Source organism: Schistocerca cancellata, chromosome 7 (genome assembly GCF_023864275.1).
Source record: "Schistocerca cancellata isolate TAMUIC-IGC-003103 chromosome 7, iqSchCanc2.1, whole genome shotgun sequence".
Classification (NCBI taxonomy): Eukaryota; Metazoa; Arthropoda; class Insecta; order Orthoptera; family Acrididae; genus Schistocerca; species Schistocerca cancellata.
The window spans coordinates 32120278-32141795 of NC_064632.1; the positions used below are offsets into that span (position 1 = coordinate 32120278).

A 21518-nucleotide genomic window follows, 5' to 3' on the forward strand; every position below is an offset into this window, starting at 1 on the left:
TACGTCCTGCTGTAGGCCGCAGTGTGGCATGTTTGTGCGTGTGCTGTGTGTAGTTGGCAATGCGTCCATGACTGCCGGATACAGTCCACACTTGAGACATAGTAATACAGTGCCCATCCTGTAGCTGTGGATGGACAGCTTCCCACCCATTCATGAATGCCAGCACAATTACAAAATGTTCACCATCCAACAATATTTTCTGAGATCAATTTTGCATATGAATTGAAAACTCTTCACCGCGAACAATATAAGTTTTACATAGGGGCATAGTGAGTTTCTGTGTGAAGTCAAAGTAAATACAAAATAAAACAATGGAAACTCCAGGTAGGAATATGAACAATGTAGGAAAAGACAGAGTGCTACTTACAGTAAAGAAGACATGTCAAGTTGCATACAGGCACATTTAAAAGACAGTCAAAGCTTTCGGCCACAGCCTTTGTCAGTTAAAAACACACACACACACACACACACACACACACACACACACACATATATGCAAGCATGCATACACAACCGCCAACTCCAGCATCTTACGCCAGAATGCAGCATACCAATATAAAAAGCTGTGTAATGATTGCAGCAGAGTTAGTAAATGACATGGCTGCTTTCACAGGTGGCCCGGGGTAGGATAAACCTGTGACGGGACTGAAATAGGAAGTGCTGGGTGGATGGATTGGGTAGGTTTTGCACCTGAGTCTTCCACAGGGATATGATGCTTGTGGCAAGGGGTTAGGATTGAGAGTGGCATAGGAGTGGAGTAGGATGCTGTGGAGGTTGGGTGGGCAACGGAACACTACTGTAGGGGAGGGGTGGGATGTATCTTGGGCATGATATTCCTCATTTCAGGGCGCAATGATAGGTAATAAAAGCACTGGTGAAGGATGTGGTTCAGTTGTTCCAGTCCGGGGCGGTATTGGATGATGAAGGGGACACTCCTTTGTGGATGGTTCTTGGGAGTGGTGGGAGGATTGAGGTTGTAGGGGAAATGGCATGGGAGATCTGTTGGCAGATTATTTCTGGGAGACAGCGCCCGTCTTTGAAGGCCTTTGTGAGACCGTCAACATTCTGACAGCTGCTGTTGATGGTTGATGGGTTTAATTGTGGACAGGGGTGTGGATGGAGCCTTCAGAGAGGAAGAGGCCAACATCGAGGAAGGTAGCGTGCTGGGTTGAGGAAGACCACGTGAAGAGGATGGGAGAGAAGGTGTTGGTGCTGTGAAGGAACGAAGATAGGGTGTAGTGGCTTTGAGTACAAATCGTGAAGAACTCACAACCAGACTAGGGGTTTGGTGTTTTGGGAGGCTAGGAGGGTGCCATGCAGATGACCGTGGCTGTGCTGCAGATTTGTTTATAAACCTACCTTCAAATGAGAAGTATTTGTGGGTTAGGATAAAATTAATAAAGTGCATGAGGAATGAGGTAGTGGGTTTGGAGTCTGAAAGACATTTGGAAAATTAGTGTTCAATAGCGGTAAGACCGTGGGCTTGAGGGATGCTGGTGTATGTGGAGGTGGCGTCAACAGTGATGAATAGAGACCCGAGAGGTAAAGGGGTGGGGATGGTGGAGAGTCGTTGAAGGAAGTGGTTGGTGTCTTTGATATGGGAGGCTAGATTATGGGCAATTGGTTGGAGGTTTTTGTCCACGACGGTCAAAATTCTTTCAGCGAGGCACATTAATCAGCCGCAATGGGGCGTCCAGGATTGTTGAGTTTGTGAATTTTGGGGAGCATGTAGAAGGTCTCATAGGGGTGAGAAGGGAAATAGATTCAGGGGAGATGTTCTGAGAAGGGCCTAAGGATTTAAGCAGGGATTGGAGTTTGTGGTGGACTTTTAGGATGGGATCAGACAAAGTTAATAGGTGGAAGAGTCAGACAATTGGCAGAGACCTTCTGCCAGGTAGCAATTCATAACAACAACAGTAGAACTTTTGTCTGCAGATAGGCTGATTAGGTCAGGATTTGTTTTGAGTTTGTGTATGGCTGTTCTTTCTTATATTGAAAGGTTGGTGTTCTGAAGAAGGTACCTGGGGAATGTTGGGGAGGCTAAGTTGGAGGTAAGAAATTTCTGGAAGGTGACGAGCAGGTGGTTAGGAGAGAGGGGGCAGGTGTCATATTCTCCAGCTGTTGTACTCAGCTAAACAAGATGCGTAATGATGGAAAAATTGATGAAGATACAGTCTCTCACAAACAGTACTGTAAGGTGCTTAAAATATTATTAATAAGGCAAAGAGTATGTGGTATGCAAATAGAACAGCTAATTCACAGGATAACATTAAAACCATATGATCAGTTGTGAAGGAAGTGTCTGGTCAGCAGCACAAGGTTGACAAAATAAAGTCAGTTTGTAGTAAAAATATTTCTGTTACTGATAAATCAGATATATGTACAGTATTTAACAATCATTTTCTGAACATTGCTGGGGAATTAAATAAAAATTTAGTTTCTACGGGGAATCATATAACTCTCTTGGCAAACACCTTTCCGAGATTGATGTCTGAAATACTCCTCTGTGATACAGACAAGAGGGAGACTGGGTCAATATAAATATAAGACCAAAGACTCTCATAGATATGATGGAGTGCCTAGCAGATTATTAAAGTACTGTGCTGCTCATGTTAACCCTGTATTTAGCCATATTTGTAATGTTTCCTTTAGGATTGGTCAGTTTCCTGAATGATTAACATACTCAGTAGTAAAGCTGCTTGATAAAAAGGGAGAAAGGGATAATGTAGATAATTTTAGACCTATTTCTATGCCATCATTGTTTGCCAATGTTATTGAAAAGGCTGTGTATGTAAGGATAACTGATCATTTTATATCACACGATTTGCTATCAAAGGTACAGTTCAGCTTCAGAAGTCATTTAACAACTGAAAATGCTATATTCTCTTTTCTCTGTGGGGTACTGGATGGATTAAACAAAAGGTTTTGAACACTAGGCATATTTTTTTGATTGAACTAAGGCATTTGATTGTGTTGATCACAAAATATTGCTCCAGAAGTTAGACCATTACGAAATACGGGGAGTAGCTCACAATTGGTTCACCTCTTACTTTAGCAACAGACAGCAAAAGGTCATTATTTGTATAAATGCTATGTCCTCTAGTGTTTCGGGTAACTCTAAAATATTTCTGTTTGCTGATGACACTAGCTTGGTAGTAAAGGATGTTGTGTGCAACATTGGCTCCGTTTCAAATAGTGCAGTTCATGATCTAAGTTCATGGCTTTTAGAAAATAAACTAATGCTAAATCACAGTTAGACTCCATTTTTACAGCTTCTAACACATAATTCAACAAAACCTGACATTTTAGTTGGTTGTTTTGGGGAAGGGGACCAGACAGCGTGGTCATCGGATTAGGGAACGACGGGGAAGGAAATCGGCCGTGCCCTTTGAAAGGAACCATCCCGGCATTTGCCTGGAGCGATTTAGGGAAATCACGGAAAACCTAAATCAGGATGGCTGGACGCGCAATGAACTGTCATCCTCCCGAATGCAAGTCCGGTGTCTAACCACTGCGCCACCTCGCTCGATCCTGACATTTTAATTTCACAGAATGGACATGTGAGTAGTGAAACTCAACAGTTCAAATTTCTAGGTGTTCAGATAAACAGTAAACTGTTGTAGAAAGCGCACGTTCAGGATCTTGTTCAAAGACTTAATGCTGCCATTTTTACTATTCGAACGGTATCTGAAGTAAGTGATCATTCGACACGGAAATTAGTCTACTTTGCTTATTTCCATTCTCTTATGTTACATGGTATTATATTTTGGGGTAACTCTTCCCATTCTAAAAGGATATTTTTGGCTCAGAAACAGACAGCTCGGGCAATAAGTGGTGTAAAATCACGAACCTCTTTTTGACCCCTGTTCACGAGTCTGGGAATTTTGACATTGGCTTCTCAATACATATATTCCTTACTGTCATTTATTGTTAACAATATTAGCTTATTCACAAGAATAAGCAGCTTTCACTCGGTTAATTCTCGGCAGAAATCAAACCTGCATTTGGATCAGACATATCTTCCTCTTGTGCAGAAAGGTGTGCAGTATACTGCTGCATCCATTTTCAGTAAGCTACCACAAGAATTCAAAAATCTTAGCAGTAATCCATGCGCTTTCAAATTGAAACTGAAGAGTTTCCTCATGGGTCACTCCTTCTATTCTGTTGAGGAGTTCCTTAAGAAATTAAGCCGTTTCTTGTTGTATTGTTGATTGCATTTACTTAAACTTATGGCTTGACATTTTTTGGGTTCATAAACATTTTATTTTTATCTGTTATTACTTTTATGTTGTAATTTCATGTACTGATATGTTCCATGACCTTGGAGATTTGCTCCTCAATTTGGTCCTACAGAACTTGACGTGTAAATAAATAAAAAGTGAATGGCTACTGCCAAACTGCGACCAAGAACAAAGCAGACCACCCTGTGGTGCAACATGCAGCTAAACACAACACACCTGATTTCAATGGCTGCTTCACTACCTGAGCCATCTGGATCCTTCCCTCCACCACCAGTTTTTCTGAAATGCACAGCCGGGAGTTATCCTTACAACACATTCTCCACTCCTGTAATTATCCTGGCCTCAACCTACAATAACATACTGTCCCCACACCCTCCATCCAACAGTTTTCACCCCCTCCATCCTGTATATCCTCCCCATTGTCATCTCCCACCCTATTTATTTCTAGCCCTCTGCCAACGCATCTACCAGTCTTTCCCTGTGCCTCTCCTTTTTTGCTTCTTTTTTCTCCACCTCCCTGCCACACAACCTCCAGACGCTGTGCGTGTTGTTAGTATAGTTCCTGCACACTCCACCAGATAATGTTTTTCTGTCTCCCCTCCCATACACTTCATCCCATGCCCTTCTCCGCCCCCTCCAGATTGCTGCTTGAATCCCATGTGAAGTTGCATTCTGGTGCTGCTGGAATCCCTTGTGAAGTTACCTTCTGGTGCATGATGCTGAAGTTGCCAGTTTTGTGTGTGTGTGTGTGTGTGTGTGTGTGTGTCGCTTTTACTGGCAAAGGCTGTGGCCAAAAGCTCCGCATGTCTTTTAATTTGCCTGTCTGCAAGTAAATATAAAATTTGGAAGATGTTGTTTATCATCTTTGGAACTTGTAACCTGCATTGAGAACACAGCAGACATACAACAATGTCAACAAATTTGTTAAACAAGAAAGTATTGAGATGTGCTAAAGAATGTTGTGACTTGAATTTCAGACACACTTGTCACTTAGTCAAGTGGGCAGGGACAGAGTACATGTTAATTTTATTGGACAATGACGCAGGAAAACTTAGACTGATGTTAACATTACGATGAAATGCAGAAGTGAAAGAACCATCCATTCATAAGTCATAACAGACATTAAAACCAAAAATATGAGCAGTATTTTCAGTTTCATGTTTTACGCTTTGAAAGAAAGATCAGAAATAGATATTTCAAAACAGGTGACTGCCTTGATTTAAACTGCAGAGCAATGCACCATTAACTATATAGACAGCATTGAGAATTTCAGGTGTAATTATCCATATGAAATACTGAAAATGTAATTAAACTATAGATTCTGCAAAAAGGTGGGCTTAACGTTCAACATATAGTAGCTAGTGCCACCTTGTGGCTTATTTCGTTTCCCTGTGGCATATCTTGCAGGGGGACACCTCTCTCCTCACTGCCAGTGGCTCAGGCTAAAAGAATGACTTTAATTCCTTAACATAAAATCCCAACTAATCTTGTTTTTACAATTTTTACAGAAGCTTAAAATTCTGAGTATACCAGGCAACGTAATAACAAACTTTTGAAAAAATAAAACTTCACCTACAATTGTTTCAGTGCTAACAGTCAAATATTCGGCCATTAGAAAGCATCCAATCATACTTTTGTAGCCTGGCTGTTGTGTTTTGGTTGAGGTGGTTGCAACTAGACATTGCTTTTACTATATGCAGCTGTGAATACCCTACAAAAAATGTGGGCTTTCAGCCTCTTTCCTGTATTGTTCAGAATCAGAATCGTAATATTATTGTCTCATAACATACACACATAAATAATTGATTTAAAGGGCAGAAGACTTGTCTGTATAGATAATGTATCAGGGATACATATAATGTGTCAAACAATTAACAAAAACAATCTTAATTAAGAAAAATAATTAAAAATTTGTTTATTAGACCATAAAGAAATCTTCATCATTTAAAAATTCCATAAGTAAATAATAACATTTTTGCACTAGTATGGCATGTAATCGTATCTTCAGTAAACTTCATTCCATACTGTGAAAGATTTTCATTTTTAATTTATTATAAATTTTCATAGTAAATTTCACCCTTAAATTTGTGAGAGGAGGGAAGCATTTTAATGACCACTGACGCTGAGTGAGAATAAAATATACAGTTTTTGTAGTTCTGTCTATAATTGGACATTGGTAATAGTGAATTCTCAATCATACCATCAGCGCGACTTAGTGGTATGGGCCTCCATCATTCACAGGCATGAAGATGAGTGAAAACTAGAACATTTCTCTCTCAGTTAATAAGTGGTCACGTAATAACTTAGTTGCTCCATATTATGAACTTTGATATCACCAGGATTGTTGCTTCAGAAAATCCCAGCATTCGAAGTTGCTGATGTACAAATTTTTAAATAAAACACAGAGTATATCACTTTTCTTGTTTTATATTATGACCGATTTGGGTGTACAGTGCTGAGATATACATTTCTTGTCTGACACCCTCTGAAAGAGGCTCACGATGTGACGAAGCAAGCTGGGATATTTTTACTTCCCCTCTAGTTTTGCCATATGCCTGCTTAAATTCGTTTTTTCAAGTTTAACTAATTACCATTAACATACATGAATATAGCCTGTGTTTTCATAAAACAGAAAGGTTGGCCCTAAGTTTTAAGGAATATAACACCAGATCGAATTTTGTGCTTAGTTTTATGTATGTAATTGATATCCTAATTTACTTTGAATATTCTTAGTTAATACTTCCAATATCAAGTGAAATCAGTGATTGTTTCGTAACTTAAATTCTATTGTTGACATACAAACTAATATAAATTCTGTACTAATTATAAACATTTGAAGGAACAACTAATAGTATTCTCAAAGGATCAATTTGTCTCTATTCGAAAATATGTTAGCAAAGCCAGCCCTTAATTAATTCCAAAGCAATTAACAGCTTCTTTTTCTCAAAACGATATTTGTTAATTTCATCATTCAAACAAATAATTCAGCCTAACTCCTGTAGTAGAAGAAACTGTTAAAAAGAACCAATTTTTCGATGTATTCAGTTTATTTAATGAGTTAAGTTTTAATTGTAATTTCTGTAAATTTAACTCCAAACAATGTGTTGTTTCAGCACCTATAATTGTGAGGATATATAAGGGCAGTCAGTCCGTGGCTGAGTTTCAAACGAGAAACCTGTGTTGGTTAGAACAACAACAATCTATCAATGTAACTGTGAAATAAGGGTAACACAATTAGGCCATTTGTTAAAACAATGACAGTGTCTGCTCCATACGTACCCAATTATTCCGAAAGAACTGTGAATTATATGGTTATGTTATTCCTGCTTGTAGATATTCAACAGTAAACTATTGTAGCAGTATGTTATTGTTCGCCTGAAAACTATTAATGAGGCTTATCAAAAGTTAAACAATAGTGTACTGGCCATATTAAATGTGTATACGGGGACGCTGTGAAAAGTGAAAGTAAACAACTGTGAAACACAAATGTGCACCTGTCAGCTACATCATTTAAAATAGTCCGTGTTTGACTTCCACCCTCAAAATTTTCAGCCAGTATAGCAGTGCAGTATGTCGACACTGAGGAAACCGTCACAACATGAACAGCTTCTGAAAGACCGCAATGCAGACTCACTTCGACTTACTACTGCCTGTGTGGCTCCTGTGCCATTAACTGTTACATAAAACTAAATAAATGAATACATTTTTAAATGTAGGATCTACAGAGTAACAATTAAAAGTCATGAGATGATTTTTGTTACTTACACCAAAAATGGGCCACATATTGTCCTACATGTTCTGATCTACAATTTGGAAAAGTTTAATTACAGACACAATTTCAATGAATTTGACAGTACAACAATTTAAATTACATATTAGTAAATTATAAACAAATCACTTTTAATAAAATATTTTTAAGGGTATTTTGGATAGCTCTCAAGTAGCGTTATCATTTTAAATAATCGTAATGAATAAATGTCATAGCTTTTCAGAAATAGGGCAGAAGTAAAGTTACAAGAATATGTGATGCAACATGGCTGCACAGTTCATATCATGAAATTTAAAAGTTGGGTCTTTAACAAATAGCTCACTCTCCTTCGTTGCTAATATAAATTGGATAACATATTAATGTAAAATTTAATCTGAGATAGTAAACTCACTTGCATTAATTTTTAAAGGGCAGTTTACAACTGGAACTAGGTATAGACATAACAGCATAAAGTCCAGAAAGTTAAAAATTCAAACTAAATTGATGTCATAAGAACATGTTGACTTGAGGAAGGAATTTCAGATAGGGATGAGAAGATAGTCCTATTTCAGTAGCCATGTAATGAGGAGTCCAGGGTTAGAGTTTTAGTCTATGAAATGACAACATGAGATTAGCTTTGTTTGTTGTGTCGTATATACACTCCTGGAAATTGAAATAAGAACACCGTGAATTCATTGTCCCAGGAAGGGGAAACTTTATTGACACATTCCTGGGGTCAGATACATCACATGATCACACTGACAGAACCACAGGCACATAGACACAGGCAACAGAGCATGCACAATGTCGGCACTAGTACAGTGTATATCCACCTTTCGCAGCAATGCAGGCTGCTATTCTCCCATGGAGACGATCGTAGAGATGCTGGATGTAGTCCTGTGGAACGGCTTGCCATGCTATTTCCACCTGGCGCCTCAGTTGGACCAGCGTTCGTGCTGGACGTGCAGACCGCGTGAGACGACGCTTCATCCAGTCCCAAACATGCTCAATGGGGGACAGATCCGGAGATCTTGCTAGCCAGGGTAGTTGACTTACACCTTCTAGAGCACATTGGATGGCACGGGATACATGCGGACGTGCATTGTCCTGTTGGAACAGCAAGTTCCCTTGCCGGTCTAGGAATGGTAGAACGATGGGTTCCATGACGGTTTGGATGTACCGTGCACTATTCAGTGTCCCCTCGACGATCACCAGTGGTGTACGGCCAGTGTAGGAGATCGCTCCCCACACCATGATGCCGGGTGTTGGCCCTGTGTGCCTCGGTCGTATGCAGTCCTGATTGTGGCGCTCACCTGCACAGCGCCAAACACGCATACGACCATCATTGGCACCAAGGCAAAAGCGACTCTCATCGCTGAAGACGACACATCTCCATTCGTCCCTCCATTCACGCCTGTCGCGACACCACTGGAGGCGGGTTGCACGATGTTGGGGCGTGAGCGGAAGACGGCCTAACGGTGTGCGGGACCGTAGCCCAGCTTCATGGAGACGGTTGCGAATGGTCCTCGCCGATACCCCAGGAGCAACAGTGTCCCTAATTTGCTGGGAAGTGGCGGTGCGGTCCCCTACGGCACTGCGTAGGATCCTACGGTCTTGGCGTGCATCCGTGCGTCGCTGCGGTCCGGTCCCAGGTCGACGGGCACATGCACCTTCCGCTGACCACTGGCGACAACATCGATGTACTGTGGAGACCTCATGCCCCACGTGTTGAGCAATTCGGCGGTACATTCACCCGGCCTCCCGCATGCCCACTATACGCCCTCGCTCAAAGTCGGTCAACTGCACATACGGTTCACGTCCACGCTGTCGCGGCATGCTACCAGTGTTAAAGACTGCGATGGAGCTCCGTATGCCACGGCAAACTGGCTGACACTGACGGCGGTGGTGCACAAACGCTGCGCAGCTAGCGCCATTTGACGGCCAACACCGCGGTTCCTGGTGTGTCCGCTGTGCCGTGCGTGTGATCATTGCTTGTACAGCCCTCTCGCAGTGTCCGGAGCAAGTATGGTGGGTCTGACACACCGGTGTCAATGTGTTCTTTTTTCCATTTCCAGGAGTGTAGAAGGCAGCCGCCTGCACTTTTCGCCGATTCTTTACGTTGATCTGCAGTTCGTTGTCTGTGCCAAGACGTTGACTTCATAACCAGCGGCTCATGTCAGCAGTGATGAAAATCAGAGGGAGCAAAGTCTGGGCTGTATGGAGAGCGATCAAACATTTCCTATCGAAAACGGTGCAGGGGCGTCCTGATGGCCCCTGCAGGTTGCGGCTGAGAACTGTCATGAAGAAGGAAATGCATGACAGCTATGTTGTGTGGGCTGCATGAAATCAGGCGAAATCTCTCACGGGCACTCATACTTGGCGGGAGACACTGTATTCTAGGCATCTTTACGTGACGCGATCAACGGGCATAGTAGATACACTGTCCAACACACCGGTGCAAAGATTTTTCAATTTCGCGACCGATCGGACCTTACTTTCGGAATACGCCTCGAAGTAAGACACTGATTGCATATGTAAACAAAGCGATCGAAATGAGGTAACGCCCAATAGGTATGCATCAAATCTACCGTACACCTGATGCGGTTACTATCTTAACTGACCAAGGCTACCAGGAAAACTTCCGTAGTGTACGCTTAGTTACGATAGTCTACAGTAGTTTAACAACGGTACTATACGTCGTTCACTTCAGGCATCTGGTTGCCAAGAACTAGTTAGGCTTTTGATGTTCACTAACAAGGGGAGGCCATGATGTTAGGGTCACAGATTTACCTCAAACTTTGTACACCCTTAATAGACCATTCAAGCCTTGTAATGTGCAAGAAGTAAGGTGCACTACTCTGGAAATTCCGAGAAAATCGCAAGAGAAGTTTTATGCATCTGTTACGTGGCTTATGTATCTGTGTGTACATACTATATGTTAGAGTTAATGGTGGTCAAGTGGTTTGCGTTCTAGCTTCGTAATAAAAACATGTATGAGGCAACGATTCGGCTCCCGTTCAAATTTAATTTTTAAGCTGTACTATCGGAAGAAAGTGAAATTTTTCTAAATCTCAACGAGGTGTGTTTTCTCTTAGAAACTCTGAACATACCCTGTAAATGCGGAAATACTGCATTTATGCGATGTAGTAGATGCCGTTTCAATTTGTTTTCCATGTCTGCATTGCAAATACCATCCTGCAGCGAGTGATGTCGAAAGCACATCCAACTAGTAATTGTACATTACTCTTGTGGTCTGGCACATCGTGGCTAATTGTAATACTGAATAATATCATTCGCATCATTATTTATCGAGATTTGACTTATGCTTTCCAAACCTGTCCCTCGTCCTTGAAAATTTAGTTGAAGATAGTAAATAAGCAAATAACAAATGAAATTCACTACAACATGCGCCTGTTTTTTTTGTTATATGAACTCTTAAATGTGATATAAAATAAATAACATAATCAATGATGAACAAAATATAGATTAAATAAGTGTTGGCAGGATTCGAGTCGTGACCCGCTCCGCGACGCTCTTGCAAAGCGCGAATGCTAACTACTTTTTGCCGGCCGGAGTGGCCGAGCGGTTCTAGACGCTACAGCCTGGAATCTCGCGAACGCTACGGTCGCAGGTTCAAATCCTGCCTCGAGCATGGATGTGTGTGATGTCCTTAGGTTAGTTAGGTTTAAGTAGTTCTAAGTTCCAGGGGACTAATGACCCCAGAAGTTAAGTCCCATAGTGCTCAGAACCAGCCATAACCACTTTTTTTTTTAATGTCATTCTGTCCTTCATTGTTCCTTATATTTGTTCGGGGTAGACGTCCCATGACACCTATTTAAGTTTATCGTTGAGCCATTCACTCAGTTTTTTTTTTTTTTTTTACAGTGGACAGATAACTATCTGACCGAATACGTTGAGCTACCATGCCGGCTACCCACTTAACCACAACGACTTCTTGTAGCCACCCCCTTTGCACACAACAGTTACATTAATTTGTTTGCCATGTAACTTATGTGCAAAGACCAGGATAATTTTTTTGTAAAAATATCCCCAGGAATTTGACAGATTCTGCTTCCCTAGGTTCATGATTTTTATGGTTAATTTGGAAGTCACTAGATACTGTTTAGACAGTGCTTCCAAAAATGGATAGCTGTAATGATCCTGAATTTGACACTGAATTCAGGGCTCAAAAGTGAAGAAGAATATCATGTTAATTCATTGGAGACTTATAGTAATGACAGTTAGCCAGATGAGGGACAAGTGCACGCTCATGGCACAAGATAACTACTGTGCTCCATCCAACTCCTCCAAGGTTTCCACTCACAGGAAACCATTTTGAAATACGTGGTTTGACTTTCACATCTACACAGAAACAAACAAATGACTTGAAGTTTCAGGATAGCCAAAGTGCAGGGGACGAGAATACTTGGGGTTTTATTATTGGTGATCTCCAAAAAAATTTAACTTGTTATTTGGAGCTTTATGAACTGTCTTTATATACGTTTTGTAATTTAAGTCATTAAAGGGTTTTTTGATTAATAAAAAATTACAATTTTTTGTTACATAGGATGTAAAAAAATATCAACATGTTAAGGGGCTAATGCTGCACTAATTGCTGCTGCAGAGACTGCTCTTTTATGATTCTCACTTTCTAAGTGGAGTTGTATATTTACCTCCATTGGTATTTATCGAAAAATTGGAAGCACATTTATTGAATCTCACATTCCCTTTAGAGTCCAAAGAACTAAAGTGAATGCAAGTTCTTATTGCAATTGATCATTGATGGAGTACTTGCACTTCTTTGACCTTGTTGTTGTCAGGAAGTACGGTTATCAATAAAGAAAAATAACTAAACTAATGCAAAACAGCAGTACACTACCCAGCACAAAACAAGAACCTGATACAATTTCACATGTACAAATGACATGGTGGTAGAAATAATGTAAGTAGCTACTCTTTGGTAAGAGTAGTATCTCTTTGTCAAACAGTTTTGCCAACTTCACCAAAACTAATAATAAAATGTATTGGTACAGCTAATATAAAATCTAGTTTGGAATAAATCATTTCATAATTGTTAAAAGCTGCTCAAATAGGTGTCCGGAATTAATTCTGAAAAAATTCAGGAAAGAAATTGTAATGGTACTGAAAAAAATGGGAGTGATGGTAACTTTACATAGTGTTTTCTGTATTAGTGCATATATTTATAGTCTATTTTCAATTCTTGCAGGTAGGCACAAAATACCAAACCATCCATTTCAACACAACATTCCCGATGTCATTTCTGGAGCCCCTACTTAGGATGTCATTGGCAGCAGATCCTGATATGAGATTATTGGTACAAAAAATTCTTCATACACTCATTGACAGACACCACAATCTTGATAAGCTCCTGAAGCCCACGTAAGTACATCTCTGTCAGTTTGTTGGATTCTCATGCTATCAACTTTTGATAAAATACAGTGTGTATCAAAAAGAATCATCCAATGTAAAAAAAAATTCATAACTGCTATGTTGTGTGGGATATGTGCATGATCAACATACTGTCGGAAAGAGCAGACTCTCAAGTTTTACATGGTTCTTACTAGATAGCAGCAGTGTGTGCCCACTTCAGTTCTTGTAAAAATGGTGCAGGGACAACAAAAAGCATTTTGTGTTCTACATTTTACTCAGTGTGGGTCAGTAAAAACAGTTCAGTGTGACTTTCGTACTACCTATGGTGTGGGCCCTCCTACAGCACAGAGCATTAGACGATGGCATGACCAATTCCAAGAAATAGGTTGTTTGTGTAAAGGCAAATCTCCAGGCCGTCCCCTGACACAGACGTCAAACGCATCCACCATAGTTTCACAAGGTGTTTGCAGAAATCCATTCGCCAAGCAGCTCGACAGCTCATTGTGCAGTCTCACAGGAAAAGGTATATGGTCCATTTTTCTTTGCCGAGAACACTCTTACAGGAAGCACATATCTCGATATGCTTAATAATTTTCTTTTCCCTCAATTGGAGACTGATTTGAATGACTTCATTAGGATGGGGTACTGTCACTCTGGCATCTGGAAGTGCAGGAATTTTTAAATCATAGGATTACTGAACAATGGATCAGTCGCACTGGTGAGTCAGCCATACATTATTGGCCTCCAAGGTCACCAGACCTGACTATATGTGGTTATTTCTTGTGGGAGTTCATAAAAGACTCTGTTTATGTCCCTCCATACCAACAACGGTGAATGAACTGAGACATCACATAACAGCAGCTGTGGAAGCTGTAACTCAAGACATACCTGCTGCAGAGTGGGAACAATCTGAATATCACATTAACATGTGCCATGCATTTCAAGAGGGGGGGGGGGGGGGGGCGTATTTGAACACCCATCAAAAGATATGAAAAAATTTTTTGAGTTTCCCATTCATCAAAAAACAATATTCATTGTATATGTTTATTAGTTTCAGAAATATATACGTGCCAGATTGGATGATTCTTTTTGATACAGCCTGTATTTCATTATATTAACATACAAAGTGGACTATTATGCTCTATGTGACCAACTGACTAAATTGAGTTCTCTCTTTAACTTAATTGAAGTTTAGATTTTTCAGATATGAATTCAGTAAAACTTTGTGCTTACCTTTCAATTATTGCTACCAATCCTATCTAATTTCTTAGTAGTTTCAATGAACTGAAGCATCTGTATCTTTTGTTTCTCTGTTCCAGGGTGAACATCTCTGAATTAGAACTTACCTTAGAAAAAAGTTCACGGCCAGATATAATCTTCATAAGGAAACATGGCCATGAAATATACCTAAGTTTGTATGAAAGTTTAGAACAGGCTAACAACACTGTGGAAAATATTGAAGCAGTGTATACAACATTAGCCCTTCTCATAGCAGAGCTGGCATCTGAAGAGACTGTCATGGATCTCTTGAGGCTTGTCATAAGCATACAGGTATACAGAAATAATATTCCTTTTGGTTTTTATTTATTTTCAATCTTCCACAGTATCAACAACTGTGACATACTGTATTTGCCCAATAGGACATGGCTCTTACAAATGGAACCCTGAGTACTGCTCAGAAGTTCAACCTCCATGCAGTGGTTGCTAGTCTTCTTGTTATGATACCTAATGTTGTTCCAATACCTTCACTGAGAGAATATGCAGAAAAGGTAAGTTTTACTTTTTATAAAAATATTTTGCACTTGACAACTATTTGTGATAGCTACGCACATTTATTGTCAGCCGAGAACATTTCCTTAGCTTATAATCTGACAAGCTATTAATTCAGATCTGAATGTTTTTATTCACCTTTGTGAGATAATGGAAATATCTAGAACGTTCTTCTCTTATTTCTTTAGGATGATGTGCATTTGTGTTGTTTGCATGACTGTAACAGATGTTTTTTGCAGTGTAGCATTCTGTTCCCATTAGTCTGGGTGACTGTGGAAATGAAACTTCTCTCGAATAGTACTGATTGACTTCATACTGCAAACAAATATATTTGAACCTGTGAGCTGTTTGCTTGAAGTTTTTCTTATTATTTTATTTGTTTTATTTTTTATTCTTTATCTCAGTATTGTCAGACAGCAGGAGCTGACGCTTCACAGTGAAATTGTGTGTATCGAGTACACACAGAAAGTACACAGGGAGTTGAACTACCTGCCTCAGTAGAATGGTGCTGTTGATGTATCTAATGTTCTAGCTAATACCAACAGTCCATAAATAAATAAGTCCCAGAACCTTCCAGGAATCACTAGTATTAAATGATAAATAATTGTATAAATATAAATAATGAAAAGAGTGCAACCACTTAAACACCTAGCATTAAACATTTAAATTATAAATTGAGTTGTGAGTTCACACCCTGTGTACATAACTTCAGCTTATGATGGGATGTGAAATAATGTCTCTGGTTCAAAAATAACTACAAAGGGTCACATGAACTGGTGCAAAACAGTTCCCTCCTTTAATGCAAAGTTTATAAAAATTATTTTCAGAGCTTATTAACTGCAACTTTAAATGAATGTAAGCAGGTGGTTTCAGTACAATTAATTAAATTAGATAACACTGTAGTTTATTCTTTTAAATAAAAATGTTCATTTTGAACAAACAAAAGTCCTTTTGTGGCTAAAAACTGTTGAGATAGCAATGTGAGCTGGCAGCCAATGTACACAGTGTTGTGCTAAATGAAGAACAACCTATTACTCATTTTGTATGACACCATATGAAAACTTTAGAAATCACATCATAAAAAGCTTCATGAAAACCTTTATGTTCGACACTGATTTCACACATGCGCGCATAACTCGTGCTATATTGTGAGTAACAACTTTCCTTTTCCATTGCTTGTAATGAAACTGGTGACTTTTGAATATGTGGCTGTCTATCACTTAGGAGGTAACAAGACCAACTTGTCTGTACTGTGTCTCCACATGAAGTCCTCCCACCACTATCTCACAGTGTGAAGTATTCACTCCCTCCCAGGATGAAGTGTCCATTTCATCTACAAACAACTCTTCTTGCCTTCCCTCCTGTGTGTTCCTCTACCACCACAGCCATGTATCCTGTCATTGGCTATCACTGTTACTGCCTACGTACCAACAGCATCATCATAACTTAACACAGCATAAAATTTACAGTTTTCAAACCAGTTGGCTGATTTACATATATGACATCTTTTATTAATCATGCTAAAACACTTGTTAATTTGATATTATACAATGTATAAATAATTTCTTATGTCATTTTAAATTAGTAGTTTGCAACATTTCTAAGTTCATCTTTTGACACCTACTAGATTAAATCACTAGAAATTATAGATATAACTTACTACTAAGGTGCAATGTATGGTCCTTTATTTCATCTGTACCCTTTCCTTACCTTTAAAATATATCTTAGACATTTGCGTAATAATACTGCACAGATGTTACTTTTGCATAGTGGGTGTTGGATAAAGATAATGAGATTTCTAATTTTGCATGCCGTGGTGTATTTTAATACGTCACCCAGTTTATGTGAGCAGAATTTACATCTCATTGTTGGAAATTTTTGGAACATCAATTTTAGCTGTTTTATGTAAGTCCTCAATATGTGCTTGTGTGGGTTTTCCTCCTTACAGAGGCTGCAACAACTTACCTTCACTGCTTGTCGCTAATCCTTTCTGCCCCAGCCCAGTAGAATAAGCTGCACTCAGTTATTGGCAGCTGCACGTTCCTGTTTCCACTCAAAGGTAACTTTTCCGAAGACTTTCCTATATGGAAAGCACTTTACCCATCATGCTAAGCTCCTTCTAGCTGTGCCAGGTGCTCACGGCTAAGTGATACCGAGATAACAACTGTGTAGAACTTGCCTTACTGTAATTTCACAGCGCATTCAAAGCCAGCACAGGTATTCACTCTGGTAAGTCCTGTCACAGGCCAAACTTTTCAACAGAAGGCTGCATCATTGTCCAGCACCTAGATATTAAACTCCTCTTAAAATAATTCCAGGTGCAATTACATTTATGCACAGGAGTAAATGCAATAACTCACTGTATAGTTTATGTTTAGCCTGTAACTAAAGTGAAAACATCGCTAAGCTTTTGGATAATGTCTTTCTGCAGAGCTAACTAATTCAGAATACACATACATATGAGAAGTTACCCACCAAATTGGCATACACCACAGTGATGTCAAATGGACATTCAACCACCATCATGAAACATAAAACACTGAAGATCTGCCTCATAGTGGTCACCTGCAATCAGTGCTAATGGCCATAACATAAAAATCATGGCTCATGAGTATTCCAAGGAGAACAGCACACTGCCATCTTGAATGGCTGTGTCAAACCAACACTATGCATTTATCTCCACATGATCAATTTGGCCTCTAAGTGTCTGTTGCAAACAACAATATATTTCCTCCTCAAATATCATCGTGTGCAAAGAAGGTGTATGAGAGAAAACCTGGAATGGAACCTGGATTAGTGGCATCGGATTTTCTTCACCAACGAATCCAGGATTTGTCTGATGCTTGATGTTGTAGAAGAGTGTAGAGGTGGCCAGATACTAATACATGTTAAAGGCACACAGTCCCATTGGTTCAGCAGGGAGGTAGGTCAGTAGGTAGTTTAATCAAGTATTGGACTGCTACCATGTATGCATGTCAGGTGCCTCTAATTCCCTATTGAGGATAATTTGATGGCTGCACTTTATTGTAACAAGATCCTTCAAGCTATTGTACTGCAGCCACCTGATAAACACCTTCCTCTAGAAGGACTGAATCAACTGGATCGAACCATATGTGGTATCTGCTGACATCAGCCCAATTGAGTACGTTTGGGAGCAATTGAAACCTGAATCATGTCCTCACAGGGGTCTTCCTCACAAACTGAATGAGCTCACAAGGGCTGTCATTGCAGAGTGGCATGTTTGAATAGCAGCAGCCCGACAACCTTGTAGACAGCATGCCAAGGGGGATTCAGGCATGTTAACGCACAGAACGGAGCAACATAACTTTGAATGTTACCTGGTAGCAGATTTTGATGTCACACATGAAGTTTTAAACCTACTGCTTTTATTTTGGTTGTTGTATTGTTTTTACAGGTATAAATAAAAATATGGAAACACTAAAAACACAAGACATTATCATACTTAATACACTGTAGGAAAAATGTTGGCACTGAAAATACCTTCCATTCATTGTGGAATGGATAGGTACAGGTCCTGAATGGTTTTCAAGAGAATCTTATACCATTCTTCCTGCAAAATAGTGGCAAGTTCAGGTAATGAGAGTGGAAGTGGATAGCCGTCACATACCTTTCTCTCCAAAGTAGACCACAAAGGTTCAATCAGGTGACTGTGGTGGCCAGGGGAGATGCAATAACTCATCCTCGTGTTCACAAAACCAGTTCTGGATTATACGAGCTGCGTGAACAGAGCCCTGTCATCTTGCAGCACAGCATCACCATTGTGGAATGAACATTGTACCATGTGATGGATCTGATCTTCCAAAATGGTCACATAATCATGGAAAGTAATGTGACATTGCAGAGAAACCACGGTCTGCATGGAATACCATGACATGGCTGCCCTAACCATCACTGACCCCTGCCATGTTTCACTCTTGTGATGTAAACTCAGCCAGGAGCTAGAAATGGTGTGACAAAAGACTCATCTGACCAAATGACTTTCTTCCTTTGTTCTGTCATTCACATTTTATGACTTCAGCATCACATTTACCTGTTATGGGCATTTTAATCACTGATTGGTTTTGGAATTCCAGCTCTCCCTGCAATTCCCTGCTTCTGGAGCTCTCATTGCGTAGTTTTTGTTTTTGCACTGGAAGGTTTCATGAGTGTGACATTCATTCTGCAGTGACCCCCCCCCCCCCCCCTCCACCTCTGCAGGTCTGGGGATTAGAATAGGCCCAAGGTATTCCTGCCTGTCATAAGAGACAGCTAAAATGGTCCCCTGTGGGGTTTGACCTCCATTTTTCAAAATTTTCTCGAAGAGTAAGCGAGTTGGGGAAGGGCGCCTTACATGGTGCATCGTATCCACGTGCATGGAGACCTTTAGCCCACTTTCTTGTCGTCTCACTGCAGTCCCGCTCATTCTCCATCTCTTGGGTGAGGACACCTTCCTGGGTGCGTTTTCCACCATGCACTATGCAGTGTCGCTTTCTGCACCAATGATGACCGTGGACTTCCTTGCACCTCATATCCAGCACGGTAGCCAGTCGGTTGTGATGGGGCCACCGTGTACCCTGTTGGTTGTACCCCCTGACAACACAGGGATCGCTCTGCTGATGCCTGTGCCGTTAAGTCCCCACATATGCCAAGGAGTATGTAACCTCCCCCTCACTTATCGACCTTAATGACAGTGAAAAATTAAACCGCGTGTGCCTAATGGAAATTTGGGAAAAACAATCGTCACCGAAGTTAATTTGTCGGTAAAGAGGGAGGAAAGGGTTACATCTAAATGAAAGGAAAAATGCTAATGAAACTGGTGGAAATTAATTTTGAAAAGGGGTAAAGTTAATAAAGAAAATAAATGTGCGGCCGTTACGTTAACAATTAACTAGCGGTAATTAGATATTTGAGATTTGGGGGAAATTATGGTCACCAGTCCTAAGGGCAATTACTATAGTAACTGAAAAAGAAAAGTTATTACACATATAATTAGCACTAGAAGCGTGACAACTGAAGGTTGACACTTGCTGTGTGAAAACTGAAAGTTTGTCAGAAGTAATAAATTTCGCTACACTCTGACTTAATTTAGCAAAAGAATTAATAAAACAGGAAAATCGAAAGTTAATTTAGTGACTGAAGTTAATAGTGAGCTTTCTTTCTGAAGCACATCGAAATTCAGTAAAATACGGTTAGTCTTGGACTACCTCAACAATCATTTCAAAAGCTACTTGAATCTACGCAACGTAGAAATAAGGGATTTAACTTTGAACTTGAATTATTAAATGATTCTGAACAATTAAAAGTAGTAAAATTTAGTACGTACCAAGCTGAGCTGCAGTCACAGGTAAGCTAAAATACGGTAACAAAACTCGCACTCTTAATTTGTGCTTGTGTAATCTGAATATTGTAGCCAGCTATGAATACCTTAACTGAACTTTGAAATTAAACCAGTGAAATCGAATGATGCTGGCGTTTGAATTTCAACGACACTCGGGTTCATTCCGGAAAAGGAAGGGACCCTGCTTGGTAATGCAATTGGGACAATGAGCAACAAAGGTTCATGCTACGTTGCTGTAATTTTGTGATTTGAACAGTTTGAAAAGCTGAGGTCTGCCATACAGTTCTAAAACTTTACGTGTTTCCAGTCTTCCTTGTTGGTTGATTGAAGGTTTGAAGCCGTCGGTCGAGGAGATGGCGACAGTCACTCATTGTCGGCCGTCGCTGTTGCTGAAGCTGGATGTTGGCACGCCTTCTTCTCAACATGGTCACCAGACGAAACGGGCTCTTGATGTGCGCCAGCTAATGCTTCCCGTCCGCGACACCGTGTCAGAAACTATCATCGCAAGTCGAGCGCAATTACATTCTGCCAAACCCCGAAAGCGTGGCAACTTGCGGGAGCTTCACACAACACACCTGCTCCACTGCACCACCCCAGCCGGACTCCCTCTGCTCTGCCCGCGCTCCACGAGGCAGAGTTAACACTACCAAAAATCCTAAACACTTTCGTTCTGCACACCACCTATCGATGTATTCGTTCGATAGTATAGTTTTCCCTAGGCCAGACCCAGCGTATAAATACAAATAATATTCACAAAACAAACCAATTATACATCGACATAAATGCATATATATACAAATAGTAAAACAATTACAATATACAAAGACACAGAAATGTTATATCTTCAGGTAACAAAATAAGGAAAAAAATTTGCAGTGCAATAGATGGAAATAGGAGGATATGCATTTCCGGCGTTACACGTGCCCCACATTGTCTGAGGATGTTCGTGTAACCTAAACAGACTCAGAAAATGTCCCAAAAAAGAAACAGTGGAAATGCATGTGCTCAAAACATCAACAAAATTTAGTAT

At 40.2% G+C, this 21518-nt stretch overlaps 1 protein-coding gene across 2 annotated transcripts in view; it reads left to right on the plus strand.

Annotated features, from left to right (window-relative positions):
• Positions 1-21518, plus strand: part of LOC126092285 (protein EFR3 homolog cmp44E) — a 92956-nt gene that overhangs the window by 32288 nt on the left and 39150 nt on the right. For both annotated transcript variants that reach the window (XM_049907803.1, XM_049907804.1), the window contains exons 11-13: positions 13217-13389; positions 14700-14931; positions 15021-15149. In XM_049907803.1, the coding sequence (XP_049763760.1) occupies positions 13217-13389; positions 14700-14931; positions 15021-15149 (534 nt within the window). The remainder of the gene's footprint in view (positions 1-13216; positions 13390-14699; positions 14932-15020; positions 15150-21518) is intronic.